The sequence below is a fragment of the Theobroma cacao genome, chromosome 4, assembly GCF_053813885.1.
Source record: "Theobroma cacao isolate CCN51 chromosome 4, ASM5381388v1, whole genome shotgun sequence".
NCBI classification, from domain to species: Eukaryota; Viridiplantae; Streptophyta; class Magnoliopsida; order Malvales; family Malvaceae; genus Theobroma; species Theobroma cacao.
In genome coordinates, this window is record NC_142642.1 from 3,415,228 (window position 1) to 3,435,627 (window position 20,400).

General features: G+C 38.5%; 4 protein-coding genes and 1 long non-coding RNA gene across 7 annotated transcripts; 4 read left to right on the forward strand and 1 right to left on the reverse strand.

Annotated features, from left to right (window-relative positions):
• Positions 1-147: 147 nt before the first annotated feature.
• Positions 148-8,208, forward strand: LOC18601161 (DEAD/DEAH box helicase). Its single transcript, XM_018119589.2, has 14 exons — positions 148-1,133; positions 1,277-1,502; positions 1,754-1,999; positions 2,368-2,502; positions 2,908-3,032; positions 3,720-3,859; positions 4,286-4,356; positions 4,631-4,792; positions 5,206-5,292; positions 5,385-5,558; positions 5,859-5,903; positions 6,703-7,059; positions 7,352-7,706; positions 7,785-8,208. The coding sequence occupies exons 1-13, from the start codon at positions 496-498 to the stop codon at positions 7,451-7,453; spliced, it is 2,508 nt and encodes an 835-aa protein (XP_017975078.1). The 5' UTR covers positions 148-495; the 3' UTR covers positions 7,454-7,706; positions 7,785-8,208.
• A 444-nt stretch (positions 8,209-8,652) lies between these two features.
• On the forward strand, positions 8,653-11,843 carry LOC108661760 (syntaxin-22-like). The gene is made up of 7 exons (XM_018119655.2): positions 8,653-9,175; positions 9,294-9,387; positions 9,525-9,664; positions 9,767-9,838; positions 10,154-10,311; positions 10,438-10,538; positions 11,559-11,843. The coding sequence occupies exons 1-7, from the start codon at positions 8,991-8,993 to the stop codon at positions 11,622-11,624; spliced, it is 816 nt and encodes a 271-aa protein (XP_017975144.1). The 5' UTR covers positions 8,653-8,990; the 3' UTR covers positions 11,625-11,843.
• A 731-nt stretch (positions 11,844-12,574) lies between these two features.
• LOC18601162 (plant viral-response family protein (DUF716)) lies at positions 12,575-13,860 on the forward strand. The gene has a single exon (XM_007032007.3). The coding sequence runs from the start codon at positions 12,727-12,729 to the stop codon at positions 13,630-13,632; it is 906 nt and encodes a 301-aa protein (XP_007032069.1). The 5' UTR covers positions 12,575-12,726; the 3' UTR covers positions 13,633-13,860.
• Positions 13,861-15,143: 1,283 nt separating this feature from the next.
• LOC148763066 (uncharacterized) lies at positions 15,144-17,294 on the forward strand. 2 transcript variants are annotated; one of them, XR_016025695.1, is made up of 2 exons: positions 15,144-16,268; positions 16,865-17,294. It is a non-coding gene; the product is annotated as an uncharacterized LOC148763066 (long non-coding RNA). The 2 variants fall into 2 exon arrangements; XR_016025696.1 differs by having other exon boundaries at positions 15,144-16,173.
• SNM1 (DNA repair metallo-beta-lactamase family protein) lies at positions 17,154-20,211 on the reverse strand. 2 transcript variants are annotated; one of them, XM_007032010.3, is made up of 9 exons: positions 19,668-20,211; positions 19,272-19,452; positions 18,941-19,180; positions 18,702-18,846; positions 18,433-18,567; positions 18,271-18,337; positions 18,120-18,197; positions 17,869-17,921; positions 17,154-17,539 (listed from the first exon to the last, which is right to left on the reverse strand). In XM_007032010.3, the coding sequence occupies exons 1-9, from the start codon at positions 20,053-20,055 to the stop codon at positions 17,531-17,533; spliced, it is 1,296 nt and encodes a 431-aa protein (XP_007032072.1). In that variant the 5' UTR covers positions 20,056-20,211; the 3' UTR covers positions 17,154-17,530. The 2 variants fall into 2 exon arrangements, with proteins under 2 accessions (XP_007032072.1, XP_007032071.1); XM_007032009.3 differs by having other exon boundaries at positions 17,154-17,784; positions 19,668-20,210.
• Between the last annotated feature and the right edge of the window lie 189 nt (positions 20,212-20,400).

The following is a 20,400-nucleotide window of genomic DNA, read 5'->3' on the forward strand; positions in this document are numbered from 1 at the left end:
TACAGTGAAATTAATTCAATCAAGTAAATTTTGTGAGCAGGCAACATCAATTCAATCCTCTTTAATATATAACAAAGCCGTAATGGTGAAGGCATGGTTTAAAAGAAAAATAATATTATTGGTTCCCACATTCCAGGTAGCAGGAAAAGAAAAGAAAAGAAACGAAAAGAAAAGAAAAGAAAGGGGAGGAAAATCTATTATTATCTTTGAGCTGAGGAGAGTGAAGAGCCAACCGCCCACAAAACACAAGCAGAAAGACAAAGAGAAAGACTGAAAGAGTACAAATTTGGGTGCGAAAGTAGAGAAAATATCTGTCCACAAACAGGAAAAACGCTTGATAAATGATAATATCCCCACTTTTTTTCAAAGACTGTAAAACCCTTCTTAAACCTCCCCTTTCTTTATTCTCTCTTCTCTTCTGTACCTCTTCTTGTCCAAAAAATGCCCAATTTCTCTTCTTTTCTCTAGAAGTTTACTTCTTCTTCTCCGTCAACAATGGCCTCCCTTCTTCCGGTACCAGATATCTCCAGGCCTCTCATACTCAAACTCGGCTCTACTTCTCCTTCTCTGCGGACCCTTTTCCATGTCAACGGCCCTTTCCTCTACAAACACATGCACAAACACAGACGCAATAATCGGTCTTCATTTCCAATATTAACCACCCAGGCTGTCTACACTCAAGGGGGAGTCTCCATCTCCAGTCTCGACACCCACAAATTGGCTCCAAAAAGAGAAATGGTGGAGCTCGAGACTGATGCCATCTCCATTCTCAACGAAAGAATACGCCGTGAGCACGGCAAGAGAGAGGCCACAAGGCCTGTAATGGACTCCCAGGAGGCTGACAAGTACATTCAGCTGGTGAAGGAGCAGCAGCAGAGGGGATTGCAGAAGCTCAAAGGCGATAGGGAAAGAAAGGAAGGGGGTGTTTTTAGCTACAAGGTTGATCCTTACACGCTGCGTTCTGGGGACTATGTTGTTCACAAGAAAGTAGGCGTTGGCAGATTCGTTGGGATTAAGTTCGATGTGCCTAAGGGTTCCACTGAGCCCATTGAGTACGCCTTTATCGAGTATGCTGATGGTATGGCTAAGCTTCCTGTTAAGCAGGCTGCTCGCATGCTCTATCGATATAATCTGTAGGTTTTTGTGACCACTTTTTCTTCTTTTGGATTAATTCTACTTTTATAGCAACTCCTGTCCCGTGGTAGAATGTTACAATTGACATCTGAAAACAAATTTCAATCCTGTGTTTTGAGGCATGTTTTGGTTGTATTTCCAGCCCAAATGAATCAAAAAAGCCTAGGACTTTAAGCAAGTTGAGTGACACTAGTGTATGGGAGAGGAGAAAGATCAAAGGGAAGGTTGCAATTCAAAAGATGGTTGTAGATTTAATGGAGCTCTATTTACATAGGCTGAAACAAAGAAGACCTCCTTACCCAAAGAGTCCTGCCATGGCTGAATTTGCAGCTCAGTTTCCTTATAAACCTACACCAGATCAAAAGCAGGTACCTTGCAAAATTTCTACTCTTTTTGTCTTACTCAGCTGCATCTTTAGTTTTTCTTGTGCCCGTTATGAGGAAATCAAATAATCATCTCGGTTATTCTTTAATCGCTTTGGATTGTTTTGAAAAGTGTCAGTGCCTCACATTTCCAAAAAAAATTACTTCTTTTTCAGCAGTCACTATAAGGTTCAGATATTCCCTTTTATGAGTAGAATGTCTTTTTCCTGCTAACAAAAGCGAGTCCCTTGTTACAGGCTTTTATTGATGTAGAGAAGGACTTAACAGAGAGAGAAACTCCAATGGATAGATTAATATGTGGAGATGTTGGGTTTGGAAAAACAGAAGTTGCATTACGTGCCATCTTTTGTGTAGTATCAGCAGGGAGGCAAGCTATGGTATTGGCACCCACAATTGTTTTAGCCAAGCAACATTTTGATGTCATTTCAGAGAGGTTCTCCAAGTATCCTAGTACAAAGGTTGGACTTCTTAGTCGGTTTCAGGTACGAGAAGTTTATTCACTGGATTGACCTCATTCTCTGACTAAGAATGGTATCACATGTTTAAAATCTTACTTAAACTTGAGGAAAAGTGCTGGACTGGGGGTGGGAAGAGTCCAAGTTGACATGCTTTCTACTCCAGAACATTTTAAAAGTCCCCTCTTAAGCATATGGGGGGTTTCCATCTTTCCAAATAAACAGATAATAGCAACAGAGTGTGTTATGATATTGTGTTGACACAGTTTATCTGAAAGTGTAAAGACATGTGCAGGTTTATTGTCACTTCTGCTATAATTTGAAAAAATATGCTGGACTGGAATATTTTATAACTGCAATTGTTTGATATTGACAAGACCTATTACAACATGCAGACTAAAGCAGAGAAAGAGGAGCATTTGAACATGATAAAAAAGGGTGATCTGGCCATTATTGTAGGAACTCACTCACTTCTTGGAAGCCGTGTTGTGTATAATAATCTAGGCCTTCTTGTAGTTGATGAGGAACAGGTTTGCCTCCAATTCTTATTGATATCATTTTTAACAAGTCCTTGACTGCATAAACAAAAGATTTACCAAAGGATTTCCAGCCTTTAGCTTTTGTTACACTTCAATTCTTGTAGGATTTAGATTTCTTTATGTAAATGGACCAGAGTACGTGATTATGGTTTTGACCTCCTTTATAATCTTTGAGTTAATAAAACATAATAAAAGCATATTATTTTCTGGTTGGAATTAGTGTCATTATCATTTCATGTTTGTATATATAAAGGGGTTCAGGGAACCACCATGTGTTCAGATCTGTACTGGACAGAATTCCATGCAATAATCTCATGTCATTTAGCTCATACATGTCATGCCCGCCTTGCAGAGAGACACTTGATTTGCTTGTTTGTATGTTTGTTTGCCACACAGAGGTTTGGTGTCAAGCAAAAGGAGAAGATTGCTTCCTTTAAAACTTCAGTTGACGTTCTTACTCTCTCTGCAACACCTATACCCAGAACACTTTATTTAGCATTGACCGGTTTCCGTGATGCCAGGTAATACATTATGTCAAAAATTTAAATTGTAAGCATCTTCAGTACCGGATTTGATCCTGGATTCAAATGTCCATGTCACTTTGTTTATTATAATGCCTTTGTGAAAAAGGTACAATATTAACTGTGCCATTGATGTAAGTAAGCCTCAGATGATACATTTTAGCTGAAAAAAGACTAATACATTTTATACGCAATGTAGATCTTATCAGTGCCAAGTCTTCCCTTGCACATTTTTGTTTAAACATGAATCCGTGGATTTGGTGGAATCTATTAGGACATGGGGACTTTGTCGTTATTGTAGAACAATATAGACTAATGGACTAGTTTGCACTTACTTTATTACATTTTTGGAATCAGATCATCTGTAGCCATACTTTTATAAAGTTGTTGAGTACAATTTTCCTCATGGATTGGGGATGACTATTGTTTAAATAGGTTTCATGAAGCTGGGCCAAGCAGTATGTCTAAGTAAAGATTGACTTGCTTATTAGAATCATATCTCGTTCTTGAAGAACCTATTCAGAAGCCATTTAGTTTGTATTTCATTCTGAGCCTTGAATAAATTACCTGCAAGCAATGAAACAAGCTTTTAATAGCATTGGGACCTTTCCTTACTTACACTTTCATTTTAGGTTAATCGTCTTATAACATCAATGTGCTATACTTTTCTCTCCTTCTTCCCTTCAGTTTAATTTCAACACCACCTCCAGAAAGGGTTCCTATCAAAACTCATCTTTCAGCATTTGGTAAAGAAAAGGTCATTGCAGCAATTCAGTATGAGCTGGACCGTGGTGGACAAGTATTTTATGTCTTACCTCGTATTAAAGGTAATGCCTTAATCCACATTTTCCTATTTGTAGCACTTGTGACTTTTCTTGCTGTCATGTCATTCTCTGGATGGTTGAGTAATTGTGTAGTATTTTTTTGCGGCAAATTTTGTATTGCTGGTTTGTTGCTCTTGTAAGATGTTAATATTGATAATCATATCTATCTATTGTCTCTTCATTCATGAAAATAATTATTGTCTAATGAATTGAATCACAGAGCTAATTTATTAGTTTGATGAATTTTAAAGTCCTAGTTACATGCACAAAAAGAGGAAAAAGTAAAAATAAGAACAGGTCTCAAAGACTAACATTCTAATAGCAGCTAAGGTGCTTCGTGCAGATCTTCCCTGCTATATATATATGTTGTTGCTTTATGTTTCAGTAATCAGTTTATGTATATAGATTTCATCCTTTCTTATGTAACAGGATTGGAAATAGTGATGGATTTTCTTGAACAATCATTTCCAGATGTTGATATAGCTATTGCTCATGGGAAGGTATTTCCAGTTTTTAATATTTGAACTATGTTTTAGTTTCAACAAGCTACTGAAATCTGAAGTTACAGCCCACAAGACAATAATTTGAGTGTTACCAGTGTTGTTTTTTGAAAACTAAATTGTTTATAATATATGTGATAGTGTCTGAATTTGAGGAGTTTATTCTTTCTTTTCAGAATCTTAAATTTATACTATTTTACCCAAGTTAAAACTATTCTTTTTATCAATTGATATTATTTTGGTTTTTCATACCTCATATATGTTCCTCTTGCAGCAATATTCCAAGCAGCTTGAGGAAACCATGGAGAAATTTGCCCAGGGTGATATTAAGATTCTTATTTGCACAAATATAGTTGAAAGTGGGCTTGACATTCAAAATGCAAACACTATCATCATTCAGGATGTTCAACAATTTGGCCTGGCACAGTTATATCAGGTCTAGCACTTTCTGCTTTTCGTATCTCACATGTGCTTATGAATTGTAAAAGATGTGGTATTCATTGAAGAGCACTATGGAAGTTTTTATCTGGAAAATTATCTAAAGGGCAAACACACCAATATCTTGGTATATTATAGAACTTTTCCATTTTCTGCTTTATCTGGAATAATGGTTCATAATTAAAGGTCCTTCTATGCAGTACATGTGACTCTGTATGTGTATTCATGTGACCTTTTATCTTTACCATGAAAGAATTTTCTGTAGTGTTCTTGAAGGATTTATGCACATTATTTTACTTGCTACAGTATTATTTATTCACAGAACGGAGGAAATGAAATAATATCTGTTTTTCTTTTTTCTATCTTCTCTTTCCACTGTTAATGTTGTTATCATTCTTTCAATTTCAATAGTTGCGGGGAAGGGTTGGGCGGGCAGATAAAGAAGCTTATGCATACTTATTTTACCCTGATAAGTCCTTGCTATCTGACCAAGCGTTGGTATGTATTCTGTGTCTGCCTTCACTTTTATTGTCAAATACACTGCAATACAATTATAGAAATGACATGGCATTATCATGGTTGTGCTTCAGGAGAGGCTTGCAGCTCTTGAAGAATGCCGTGAACTTGGCCAAGGTTTTCAACTGGCAGAGAGAGACATGGGTATCAGAGGCTTTGGTACCATCTTTGGTGAGCAACAGACAGGGGATGTTGGAAATGTTGGCATTGATCTTTTCTTTGAAATGCTTTTTGAGAGTTTGTCCAAGGTATGTTCTGGAGCCACTTATTTTGAATGTTTGATTAAAGGACATAAACTGTTTGTGAAATATAGGTGTCTACTGGATGCCTTCTCTTTTTTCCAGACTCCCTTCTGCTATGTTCATCCAACTAGTTAAAATTAGAAGATGTGATAAAATTTCAAGGCTTTTCACTATCAGTAAGCAGGAAATTACCGGGCTGATAGGTTATATGCATTAATTTTAAGCTTTCCAGGTTTCTAGCTACTGGTCTTTCATTTTTGTGCTTGCAGTTTCTAACTTTCACTCATTATAACTCCCCCTTTCCAGGTTGAAGAACATCGTGTAGTTTCAGTTCCTTACCAGTCAGTGCAGGTATTTCACTTCTTTTGAAATTTGTATAATCAGAGAATAAAATATGTGGCTGTTCTTAACATCAATCGCTATCTATAAAGGAAATGAGATCATTTATACCAAAAAAAGAATGTAAATGAGATCATACATTATGCCTTAGTAGGGTTCTGCTCTTGTTGTGATCATACGGAAAACATGGAGAAGCTTAAAACTTCATTAGGATTTCATCAAGAAGATAAAATGGGCATAATGTTTTTATATGTTGTCAAGGATTGCAAACAAACATGCTTAATTGAGACTGAATGACTGAAGGTACATTTTTCTCACCCATTTATCTGAGAATTGAGACAACTGCTGTATGCAAAGCTATTTCTTTAAGAGAGAGTGGCTAAGAGTTTGAATGCTAAATTCTCGACTAGTTTTGGAAATCAACAATGGCTTGGAAACATGGGGTTTGGTTCCCACTGCAGTTTTAAGAAAGGACAAATGGTACATGAGAATTAATCTTTTTTGAAAGCATTAGGTAAATATGTGCCTATTTGGCTGCATTCTCAAGTGTATCCATTTAATTTTGTTTCTTTGACTTGTTTTTCACCTTATGAAATAATCATTTCATTTGATAGCTGATTTTGTTCCTCCTTGTAGTTCCTTTCATAAGTAAACCTGACTATAATTTTAAGGAGTATGCTTAAAGACCACATCACATTTGATTTTAGTTGGCGGACAAGAGAAATCCAATCTGGAGTAAACTTGAATTGTACCAGTTTATGACAGCAATATATGAATTCTGACTTTGTTTTTGTGATTTTGTAATTGCTAGATTGATATAAGCATAAACCCTCGTCTCCCTTCTGAGTACATAAATTATCTAGAGAACCCCATGGAAATCATTAATGAAGCTGAGAAAGCAGCTGAGAAAGATATCTGGAGTTTGGTGCAATTTACAGAGAATCTTCGACGGCAACATGGAAAAGAGCCTTATTCCATGGAAATTCTTTTGAAGAAGCTTTATGTACAGCGAATGGCAGCAGATCTCGGGATAAGCAGAATATATGCTTCAGGAAAGATGGTTGGCATGGAAACCAATATTAGTAAGAGGGTTTTCAAGCTGATGACAGATTCCATGACATCTGATGCGCACCGGAACTCTTTGCTTTTTGAGGAAGACCAAATAAAGGTAATTATATAATATTTCTTATGATGTTTGTGGTTGTGATTAGCAGTTCAAATGTTGACTAGTTTACCTCTCTCGAGCACACTATGCTTGTCGGGAGAGTGATAATACCTAACATCCATGGCTCAATAAAGTTCTTTAATATGCTGGGAAATAAAAAGTTTTGAACCTAAACATGTAGCATCATCGATTGTGGACTAGCAAAACCATACTGGAACTTTTATCTGGAAATCCTCTTTTGAAGTTAAATATATCTTTATACTCTTTTTCTTTATTTTTGTTGTGTGTTTTGCAGGCAGAACTTCTTCTGGAGCTGCCGCGAGAGCAACTGCTCAATTGGATCTTTCAATGCTTGGCAGAACTTCATGCTTCACTTCCTGCTCTTATTAAATATTAGATATCTTTGTTGAGCATAGTATGTTTGACTTTTTGTTAGTTGCTTCCCTTGCCATTAAGGTCAAGATTGCATAGTTTCACCAAAGCAATCTATGAATTTATGAGAAAGGAAGCCCATAATCTGTTGTGCTCCAATGCGTTTTGGCCCCTTGCATAAATCATACGAGGATGCAAGACAAGAAACGAAACCAGTGGCCATTCATAGATACTTAGGTTGTAGTGTTCAACGTGGTAGAATCTGATACTGTTTCGAGGTAAGAAAATGAAAAGTTTCCCAGTCTGTCATCCTAATTATATTAATTAACTGCCTCTGATTGGCTCTCCCTTTGCAGGTTATGCGAGGTTGCAAGAGTAAGCAAGCCAATGTCCTTCTGCTTCTGCTTTAACGGATTCCTTTTTTCTGACGATGCTGCGATTTGGTCACATGGGTATCTTACCGTAAGCTTATCGTCTCAAGGATGTACACATACTGAAGTTGAAAAAGAGCATAGGGAGGTTCATGCTGCTCATAACAATTACATAGAAGCTGTCAGTGTTTAATTGTCATCAGTGGGTTAGGTTGAGGCACCGTATAGAATGGTCTCAACATATATTATTGAAAGAGGCAGGAAGAGTGTATACTTTTGTGCAGTGATTGCACGCGTTCTTTTGAAGATAAACATTTACTAATGTAATTATTCGCAGGAAATCCAGAGAAAGGAAAACAAAGAAAAAGAAAAGGAATGAAACAGGGACAGTGATTATAGCCGCCAATAACATTATTCTTTTTTCGCAGCTTTCTGCAGATATCTTGATGGGCTTTTTTTTTTCTGGTACTTTCTAGGTAAATTGGGTTTAACCAAGAGCAAGAAAAAGAAAAGGAAAGGAGTAAGGCATGGAATGTTCACAAATTGACGAGCCTAATCCTCAATGTAGGCAATTGGCAATCAGGCATGAGCGTGAAGCAGAGCCATTGACTGGTTGGTGCCACTGCCACTGAACTTGATAGGTAGTTAGCACTTGGTAGTAGAGTACTATAACCAACTACATTACATTACACCAAGTATTGGCTGAAAAGGTTGGAAGACTCGGTTAACTTTGATTAATTCGGTCAAAAAAATACAATTAATCGATTTAATTGATTTTATTTTACGTTTCAATCGAAATGATCAAATTTGTATGATCAATGGAATTAATATAAAGTAGAGGGTCTCAGGGTTGGTTGGACTACCAGCCAAAGGGTGTTTTAGCAGCGAAGCACTGAGAACGTGCCAACGCATGGTTGGCCCTTTTCTCACCATAAAATACACTGTATGCTACAGAAACAGAGGACGGTCTGGAAAGCTAAAACTGGAACAGAAAACCGTATCACCCTGATTCTGTAGGGCATCGAATTTGCATCCGCATGGCATTGGGCATTAGGCATTAGGCGTTAGGCATTGGGTTACTTCGAAAACTGTCTGATTTTCAGCTCTTTATTAGTTAGGGAAAAGAGTGGATATTTTTTAGTCTCTGTTTTGTTACCTCTGGGAAGTGGAATTCCAAAGGAAAGGCCAAACATGAGCTTTCAAGACGTTTCAAGTGGTGGTCGACACTCCTCATCTTCATCATCCATGGAGTCTAAGAGCCCCTCACAAGCGGTGGCAGCCGGTATCTTCCAGATCAACACTGCCGTTGCTGCTTTCCGTCGCCTCGTGGATGCCATCGGCACCGCCAAGGACACTCCTGATCACCGCCAAAAACTGTCTCTTACTTTTTCTCATCTTTATATATACTGACAGTAACAGATTAAAGATGCATCCTTCTTCTTTTCCATCAAAATGAATTCTCACAAAGTTGCAAATGGAAAAACTGATTGGCAGGCACAATACCAGGCAAAGGATTCTGCAATTAGTGAAGGAAACTTCCGCTAAGCTCAAGGCTTTGAGTGAATCCGATCATGACCCTACTGTCAATGTATCTTTCCTTTCTCACTAAACTTGTTTCTTTTCCCAAGTAAAGTACCCTTTTACAAGTTCAATTCATTTCAGATTTTAGTTCGAGTTAATAGTAAAGACTCATAAAAATAAAAAATAAAAAAATCTCACCTTCAGCCAAGTAAGAAGATAGAAGATGCAAAGCTGGCTAGAGTCTTTCAGACCACACTGCAAGAATTTCAGAAAGTTCAGCAGCTGGCCTCTGAACGCGAGTCTACTTATTCTCCTGCTGCTCCTCCACCCTCCTTGCCTACAAGGTATCACTGTTTCCCATTTGGCATCGTTTTGTTCCTTTTGTGTGTGTGTGTGTGTGTGTGTGTGGCCTTTTATATATAGGATGTTTTCTTCTTTGGATGCAGCTCTGGCTCTGATGATTCTTGGGCACCTACTCTGCCTCAAGAGAAACAACCTTTTCTTATGGAACAGAGGAGGTGAGTTCATCCTTTCCCCTCTTTGTCACTTTTCTTCTACATCACCTGTCATGGATAGAATAGCTTCAGTTGCATCCCTGAATGCACTTGATATAACCTTAAGGTATCAATTTGGCTCTCTCTTTTCTTAATAATCCATTGTTCTTGAACATTTTTTACTCCTATATACTTACCTGTCTTTTGGGTGAAAGAGGTTTGTTAGAATTTCACCAATTTTTTCAACTACATTTTCCCATCTTTTGTTGTCCCTGTTGCGAAGCGGTGCAAAAGCTTTTTTTTTTAAGATGATCCTGTTGCCTCTTTGAAAACGTGCAGACAAGAGGTAATTTTGCTGGATAATGAAATTGCCTTCAATGAAGCCATGATTGAGGAAAGGGAACAAGGTATCAAAGAAGTAGAGGAGCAAATAGGACAAGTAAATGAAATATTCAAGGACCTTGCTGTTCTTGTCCATGAGCAGGGTGTGATCATTGGTAAGATGCCAAGTACCCCTGAGATAGATTAAATTCATATATGCATCTTGATTTGCATGCCAAAATATAGCTACCTGCTTACTATTTTCTTATTTAATTATCTGATAATTTGTTTCATCACAATAGATGACATTTCATCAAACATTGGTTCTTCCTCTGCTGCAACAACCCAGGCTACAGTTCAACTAGTTAAGGCTTCCAAAAGTGTGAAATCCCAAACCTCATGGGTATGCAGTAAACTGTTGACTTCTAGAATGTATTGGACATGAAATGTGATATTCATAGTTCAAAATTTGCTGAGGAAATACAGTGTGCGAAGCTTGTTTCATCTTTCAGATCCATTCACTGTATGCTTGCTTTGATGGTAGAATATGAACTGCAAATAAACTTGAATTACTAGTAAAGGGGAAGAGGATAAATAGCACAGGTACTAATATCATATGAAAACATGCATAGCATGTCTGCGGTGCACGAATTACTTATGTTGAAGACTTCAAATTATGCATGTAAGAGTTTGGTCAATAGTTATAAGACATGCAGATAGAAGAGGAAGGCAGAAAGCATAAGTGAGAAATTGGAGGTATTTATTAGTTGGCATTTTCCTCAATGGTCTAGTATAGTTGAGAAAACAATGAACCTAATGTGATTCCATATATTTGGATGGACGTGATAGGATCCTAGGTTTGAAGTGCAGCTGGTCTATATATCCACAAATGAATGAGCTTGAATTTAAGGAAAATAGTGCTGACTAGTTCATATAGAAAAACCCTGCTGTTGTTTAACATGCAATAGTAGATAAACCCATAACTTTCTTTTTTGTGCCACAGATGAACCCATAGCTTTATTCCCTGGTGTGCAAAGTTCTTTCTAGAACTCTATATTTGCTTGCATCTATAGGTAGTGGACTGGCATATTCGTCCTAATGAAAGCCTTCCAAGACAAATGAGTATCAACAGTTTTATTCTGGAGGTAGCACATTGGTGAAAACTCCCATGCACAATGCCCTATAGCAAGGAATCATATGCTCCGTTATAGATAAAGCTCTCAAAGAAGCAAAAATGCAAGTTTTAAATATCATTATGGGTCGTTTTAAATCTGTTTGAAATATTTATGTTATGAATATCGTATATTATCACCATCATGTTTTGCAAGTGTTACATGATCTAATAACCATTCCCCCCCCTCTTTTTATTTTTATAGCTTTTGTAACTCATCTTGATGTCTTCTTTCTTATTGTGGCTTGGCAGTGTTGGTGGGTGCTGGTAGTTTTTGTGTTGGTGCTGGTAATCTTTCTCCTTGTTCTTATCATTTAGTGTCCAAGTGCTTTACGAAGTAATGGCCTGCAGTACAGGACGTATTTATTCTGTTTTCCCTTGGTTGATGTAAATTTCAGGGTCCATTTTTTCTTTCTTCTGTTTGGTTCAGTTTTGTGCTCAAGTTGAGCGATTGAGATTAATATTTGTGGTTTTGATTGATATCTGAAATGTTGAGGACTATGATAAGAATACATGGAAGCAAACTCTGATTCAAAAGTTTTCTTGATACATCTACCCATGAGGAATTACCAAAACATATGACAGCTTCACACATTACAGAATAAAAGATAGTCAATCAAATACTTAATAGATAGGAAATCGGGGTTGGTTTGAAAATAAATGAATTGGTTGTTGTGGAATATTATTGTCCTCAGACTTGAAACAAATTAAAGTAACAAAACAAAGGTTCTGCCCCATGTTCACCGGTAAGGAAGACAACATAGCTGGCAGGCTAACTGTTGTAGTGAAACAGGGCAACAGGGCATACCCAATGAGAAGCGTAATGAGCTTGCAAAAAAGATCCAAGTAGCTTGCCTCTTTCCCATGTAGGATCTCCATCCTCTTTTTCGGTAACTTGAGCAATCTGTCTTAACGAATTGCCTTTGAGTCGACAGGATTGGAACTCTACAGGTTATGTTATGATCAAAACTCTCTCCAACTAGTATAACTTGTGATGGAATTGCCTTTGACAGATGTTAAAAAAGAAATTGAACATGGTGTGGATACCAGAAGTTAAAAAAGAAATCACTTTTGACGGATGTTCGAATTCCAAAACAGTGGGCATCTTACTTGCGGAGTAGCAAGCCCAATTCAGAAAAACTGGGCGGAAAATGATATAAACAGATGAAGATCAAGCCCAATTTCCATCTGCGGGCTTCAGTTGTATTAACACAGTGGAAAAGCAAACATGGGAGAAAAGAGAAGTACTACTGCTTTGGTCAACCTCCGAAAATCATCAAACCCACCACTCCCGACCCCCTTATGCCCTTTGGCTTGATTTCGTTTCTTCCAGTGCAGAGAGGAGAAGAAGTGTCTCCTTTTGATTGTTGCGTACTGGCGGGACGAGTGTACACAGAGAAGAGAAGAGGAGAGGAGAGAAATGGCAGGCTTGATGTACCAGCTATTCGAGTCATCCACGCTTCTCACTCTGGGTCTCTACCACCTCATCTGCACCACCCGAAACTTCCTCAAATCCCCACAGTCCTACTCCGCCAAGCCCTTCCACCCTTTTTCTTTCTCTTCCAATCTCCGCCTTAAATACCTTCCTCTCTACCTTCTCATTGTCTGCCTTTTCATTGCCTTTCTGCACCAATCCTTCATCTCCTCCGACCCTGACCCTCTCCTCAAGGGCCGCACACCTGTCCACCGCTTCACCACCCTTCACTCCGCCGCTGTCTTGTTTCTCTTCTTCATCCTTTCCGTTTCCCTTCTCCTCTCGGAATCCACTTCCCTCCTTCCTCTCCCATCGGATCTCTTCTTCGCCTTTGCCTCCGCTCTCTTCTTCCTCCAGTACTCTGTCTCCACTGCCGCTGCATCCGTCCAGACATCTGATCTCCAAGCCAAATGCGATTCCTTGTCGGCCCGCGTCTCCTCTTTGGCTTCCTTGATGTGTCTGATTCTGGCTTGCCACCCAAAGCTCTTTATAGCAGAGGTTGGTTTGGGGGCGGCGCTGTGCTTGCAGGGGCTGTGGGAGCTGCAGACAGGGCTTTCCCTATACGTAGAGGCGTTTATACCGGAAGGGTGCCATAAGCTGCTGGATGTTGTGAGCGGAGTGGAGGGGTCCACCAAGTGCGACCTGGACGAGTCCAGGCTGAGGGCTGTGGCCATTCTGGATCTGGTGTTCGTGGTTCATGCCATGTTTGTGGTCATCATTGTGATGCTCACTTACGCTCTTGTTGCTAAGACAGTTGGGATGAAGAGACTCGGCTCCTACGAGGCCTTGCCGACCAATGCTGCTGATTCTAATCACATTCAGATGAAGGCGTTGACTGGCACCCAAGCCTGATCCTTTTTCTTTTCTCTTCCTCTGCGCTCTACCCTTTTTTTTTTTATAATCTTTTTTTTCATTTTTACTCTTTTACTTAGATTCTTGGTGTTGTGACATTCATTTTGAGGATTATCCAGGATATCCAAGTTTTATCTTTTTTGGACACTATGTAACCTATTGCTACTTAACGAATTCTGTGTATACAAGCTGTTTCCCTTATTTGTCTACTTTATGAGCTTGATGGCAGATTATCTTCACTTCATTACTTGGTCTCTCTGTTGTTAAATTCTCCATTTAGTTGTGGTGGTATGGCAGATGCAGAAGCTCTATATCTGTTGGGCGGCGGTCATTGGGTCCAAAATGTTGAGTTGACTACTGTTTATGAGAAAGGTTTATTGGTTGAATGGAATTTAATCTGCCTAATTTGTCTGGCTTCGTAAAGAGCTAAAAGGATATTACTGAATGTAGGAAATACTTTCACTTTTTTTTGGTTTTGCATTCATTTTGTATTTTCTGATTTTCATTGAAGTGATAGAGTAACATTTGTGAGATTACAGTGTGAAACAGGGCATTTCTGGGTTAACAAGTGCGTAAAATGAATGGCCCTTATGATTTGTTCAGAAGTAAAGTTCTTTTACTGCTTAATCATCTGGTTTTTTTTCCCTTTTTTTAGGATTGAGAGGCTGGTGTTGCTTTCCTGAAACAATGGCAACAATGGCTGAAAGTGATTCTCTCTTTTTATGAGGACTATTTTGTGATTCATTATGTTAAACTCTTTGGGCTTCCTAGAATGTGGTAAGTGAAAAGTTGGATCTTTTGTGAGGTCGCCTATGCTTTAAACCTAACACCTGAAGAAAGACTGAGTTTTAATGGGAAAAGGAAAATAAATTGCGATGATGTATAGGTGGTGATAACAAGGGTCAATCTAGTATGAGATCTAAGCAGATAGAGAACAGGAAATAATTTGTTATTCTACATGAGATTTGGCAAATAGAGTTTGTGGCTGCTTATAGATTGCAGGGTTAGAAGAATTCTAGGACTGGTGGTCGATGTATCCAAAGTTGGGTATCATCTGTGGAAAAAGGTTTTGAATTGGTGAAATGCATTTGATTGGATGAAGAGTTTTAAGAATGGCTCAGCACATCAAATTTTAGCTTGGTTAGATTTGTAATTGTTCTGTATTGTTCTATCACATGTTCTCAGTGGTTTTTGCAGTTATGGTTGTGAATCTCACCAGGTGTATGTTTTTTCTTTTGCATTTTTTCCTCAATTTGGTTGAAATTATAATCACTGTTATGAATTTCAAGCATGTAATGGCAGATTGGTGATTATCTGTCTTTATATGGAGGTAATTTTCTTATCCGTGTTTATTCAAATCTTGAGAGATTTGGGACTGGTGACTTGGATAAATTACAGTACGTAAGCTATACCACTCTTGAGTACTGATTTTGTTAACTATGTTTTAGTTCAAGTATCTATCAGAAATTATTTCCTCTTGTCTGTTACTCATAGCTGTTTTTGCAGTACCAATCCAAGATCATTTGAGTGCATAAGACCTTGTGGTGCTAAAATACACCTGCAACATCAAAGTGCTTTGAAGTTTTTGGAAATAAAGACTGGAGACTTTTTTTTGCTGAAATTTCTGAGCAGGTACCACAGTGACATTGTTTAATTCTTAGATGTCAGACATTGCTTATAGTTTGTTAATTGCCGAGTTTAATCCTTGATTAAACAGGGTTTTTTCCTAGAATTTTGCATGTTTACTCTATCCATCTTAAGGAACCTTCCTAGATATGCATTTTAAGCAAGGCTTGTGGATTCATGAAAATTGCAGCAGTAACTCTCTTCCTATCGTGTATCAATGTCTGTCCCTGTTCCTCCAAATCAATTTTAATTCTTTGTTTCCCTTTGCTGTGACAAATTAATTTCACTGTTCTGCTGCAAGTTCATTGTTGGTAGAGATGAAGTAGCAATTCATGATTCTTGGTAGAGTAATCAGTTTCCAACAGTTCTGTTTCGGGGCATTCGACTATTAAACTGATTTTATAATTTCTTGTTGATTTTACCATCTCTTGTTGATTTTATCATCCTGCGTGTCAAGTAAACGGATCTTTGCATGCTTTCTGTGATTAGATTAAATGTGGAGAGTGGTGAGTTCTCTGGTTTTTTCCATCTAATGATGCAGGGTGAACAATGAATGAAAGTGAAGTTGGCGTAAGATTACACTGCTCATTGGCACATCAATCTGACTACAGCATTTTCTATGTTACTAACTCCTAAGATGGAAGGTTTTTCACTCCACACCTGTAAAGGAAAGGAACGAAAAAATATAAGAAGAGGAGGATCTTTCTTTGGTTTGATGTGCTTCCTTGGGGGAGAATACAATAACAATCTAAATCATAACAAGAAAGCTCCTTTTCAAGATAAGAAGATGATATCAAGGAGGGAGGCATGTCTATGATCATTTCTTTCAAGCAACACATCTTCTGTTGAACAGGGGAAAAGAAGAAAAAATAAAAAACAGGACTTGGATTTTGTGGGTGCGATGAAAACTATAAGGTAGGATATTTGGCATCAAGCAAAGAAAAGCTTCCTCAAGTTTTCACTAGTTTGTCGTGAAATACTGTGGAATTCACCTGGAAATTTCCAGGGAGGTAACTTTCCATGGCTTTTGGATTTATTTGAATCTTGCTTGCACCTATATAAACGCTCCCAGGGCATCACCAATCCTTCCCTCCTCTTCTGCTGCAACATCTCTTCTCCCCTGAGTCCCGACCATGGGAATTGAGAGGCAGAAATGAGTCGATGGAAGGGTTAAACAATGCTGTTGAGGAGTTGTTTTGGGAACCCGATTTCTTCCTTACTCTCTCCCTCATAGGCTTTTCTTTCTCGTCTGTTGTACAAGAGGTCAAATAGAAAATTTAGGAAAGGCTATGGCGAGAGAGTATGGATGAAGTTTGGTTCTCTTCTCCATTTTCATACTATTAACTATTAGGTTGGCTCACTTCTCTTCTGTAGTAGACTAGCAGCAAGAACTTTAAGTGACCCTGAATTCCATACCCGACTGTACTTTTTTTGCACTACTTTACTGTATAATGATGCTGTCCTTTGAATCTAATCCATTATTTTATTTATGGGCTAAAGAAGTTAGGGGGTCCATGCTCCTTGCTTCACGTCTCAGCCCATGGGAAGAAAAAAAGGGGGCGGCTTTCTTTTGCAACTGACTTGATTACTTCATTTTTATCCGCAGGTTCATAGTCTCTGTGGCACAAAAAAAACCCATCATTTGTGAGGATTGAGAAACCTTCCCTACAATGCCATTTTGCCAGCTTCCCAGCTTAGCAGACAGGGCATGTAAAAGAATAAAAAAACATGGACTAGAATCTTGGTGACAAGTTTTGTCAAATTTTGGACGGTAGCAAATCAAAGAGAATCCGTGGCTGTTCTCTGCTTTGCTTTCCCATATGTGCAGAACCTGATATTTATGATCAAGATTTGTGCAAGCAGTTTATGTTCATGTAAATCTATCAAGGCAGATGTTACTGAAGCTATTGCATAATTTGCCTCAATGATGGCCTCTCTGATCAACATGGCAATGCCAGATTTAATGTTGTCTAAATAAATGACTTTTGACATCAAACTTTCAAGACAATAAAGAATAATCCTATTTCCTATCTCAACACTCATTCTCAATCTTTGTCACAACGATATTATGATTGATACAATCATAAAAGACTCAGCAATTTTTCACATGTTTTCTTTGTAGAAATTCTTGAGGTTTGACAATGACCGTATGCATGAGAAAACCTGCTCCAAATCCACCTCTTGTTACCAGTGAAACCTTCTGCCGCAATTTGGTGAAATCCTCACTGCACATTGAATGACTACGGTCTGATAGGTCAATAATTTATGCCCATTATAACCTCTGCAAAACCGTTAAAATTGAGCACCAAATCAGCTGCATAATTTCATGTGTTGGCCAAATGATTGCATTATTTGTTTGGCCAGATGCAAGAGGGAAGGCAGGTTGTAGGCACAAGTTCAAATTGCTTTTATCCCAGTATGAGCACATTAGCCCTTGAGCCACTGCCTGAAGTAAGACTGCATCTTGTCTCGGTTAGTAGCATTCCCCACGTTAACGGTAGGGATTATCTTGTCAGGCCTCAAAAACTGTGAATGACAGACCACATCATTCAAGCAGAGATTTAGCATGATTTACACAAATTAGTAATATTTTCGTTTCAAGAACCAAACCTGAACAAATTCTCGCAGTTCAGTGAAACTAGAGTGCTCACTATATGGGACCCCTGCAAAAACAGTGAAGCATTTGTAACTGCCCTCATTGAAATAGTCAGCTCAATGTAACTTCGAATAGAAGGAAGCAGGGACCAAAGCTCAATATCTCAAATAATTCAATTACCATATCCTCATAGTTCATTGCAACAAGGACTACAAATGAAACTCATCATGCATTCGGGAAAGAAAAGTTTTTGAAATTATCTCACCATATATAGTGACATTGCCTCTGGAAATGGGTCTTATCAAATCAAGTTGGTTGCCTATGTTCTCTGAGTAAGTCCAACCTGTAAAATAAATAGAAATATTTTTAGAACTTTCTAACATGTGCACTCAAATGGCAAAAGAGCATTGATTCACCTGTTGGTCGAAATGCCAAAACTGCTGCATAATTCTTCCTGTAGGTCTTCAAGTAATCCTTTAGGGTCTTCAATGAAATTGAAAGGAAATACATGATAAGTAAGCAAAACAAAAATAGAAAAATATATATCGAAATAGGAAGATGGCTATATATAATCTGACCTCAATTCTTAGTGATGATATGGGCAGTACATGAAGAAGTGTATCCTTTCCATCTGAGCAGAGACTGCTCGAAAGCTCAGGCCAATCAAAGGACTGCAGAATCCTTCTCCTTGAGGTATTTGCAAATATTTTTACCTGAACCAATTTCAAAAGTTCAATGATTCAATAAAAACTGGTGACACCATAACTCATAAGAATTCTACATCCACTACATCTAGAAAGAAGAAGATAAACAAAAGGAATCTACATTAAAGATTGAAACAACATACCCCTAAAGACTTTGAAATAGCAAGATAAACACACTCTTTTCCAATGCTATATGCCCCAACAACAACAAGGGTTTTAGGTTGCATTTTGAGATAGTTGTTAGTGACCCTGACAACAAAATTTAATACATCTTCTTTGGAAGGGAACCTGAAAGACCAAATGTTTTGCAAATATATGACTAAATAAAAAAACAAAACAGAGAAGGTCTAGTTGAACGACTTTTGATTGAGAAATTTCTTACTTGTATCTTGGGTTGCAGTATGTGGTGTCCAGGTAAAGCAGGTTAACTCGGTGGTTGACAAGAAGGGGATACGTTTGCATCAGTTTACAAGACCTGAAGTCTCCAGTGTGCAAATAGCATTTTCCATCAGGAAGACGAAAGTGAATTAAAGCTGCACCAGGACAGTGGTTAGCTTCTAGCAATGTTACTTTGATTCCTTGGATAGAATGTTCCTTGTCTAATTCCAAAGGGTTGATAAACCTTTACATGGAAGGATCACGCAAAGAGTAAGCCAATGCAATGAAAAGGCATAAGCAGAATTCAAAGACCCAACTCCTACAAGCTTACTTACAATGGGTTCACAGAGAGACACAATGTGAGCAAGCCAGCAGTGAGAGGGGTGCAATAGATAGGGCCATGAGACCATCCCTTGGTGAGGCCGCCATAATGATCACAGTGGAAGTGCGTAAGGAAATAGGCAGAGCATCCTTGAACACAACCGTAGCGGAATGCATCCACAGTGAAGGGTGTTCCTGTATAACGCAACGCAAATGGTTTGGAATATCAAAAGAAACCCCCTTTTTTAAGTAAAAAAGTTGGAGTAACAGCAAATGATCCAAAAAGAACACATAATTTAAGAAGCAAATGCGGCCCCTGTATCTTGCAAGACTTGGGTTTTGACTCCATGACATGAGTAACTAAAATGTTCATATATGGTAAAGAAATGGGAGAAGAAGCAAAAGTTAACCTGGGATCTTTTTGTAGAAAGGGCAAACGCGGGGCCGATTGGAAATAATAGTGGAAGAGGGTTTTGGGTTTGGGATGTTGGTGCGATTGGGAGTGGGAAAAGAGGCATCTTGGAGGAGGCGAGGCTTCTTGAGCCCCCACATCTGGAACAGATTGGCCTGCTTCAGTTTTCTGCTCCTGCCTCTGTCGTTGTCCATGTCCTCTCTCCCCAAGCATGACCAATCGGTTCCACAACGATAGAAATCGGCAGCGAAACTTCCCTCTTCTACGTCCTGACGGCCTTGTTCAACCAACGGAAAACCATTCTCGTCCAGTAAAAGGTCAGACGATTCGTGATCGTAACCGTAATCGTCGTCAGAGCTATGATCTGCATGCATTGGCAATGGCATCGTCTTCGTCAAAGATACCCAGAGCTCTTTTCGCTTTACCTTTCCTCCCTCGTGGGCTCCTAGATAGAAGTGTTGGAAGGAGACCTTTCAAAAAATTGAAAGCCCCCGCCTCCTGGCTCCTCTTAAAGTTTTCAGAGGCTTGACATTTGAAATATTCTCGACCTCATGCAGGTACCACCCACATCTGATTGTAGCTCATAAACATGTCCTTTCGGTATTTGATAATGTTTTGATCTGATGTCGTGTACCCCAATCTTAGTCCTGGAGTTATTGTTGGTAGTTAAAAAAAAGTTATCAAGTAATTTTATATTTTATATTTAAGGTGCACTTTAAACGATTCAATTA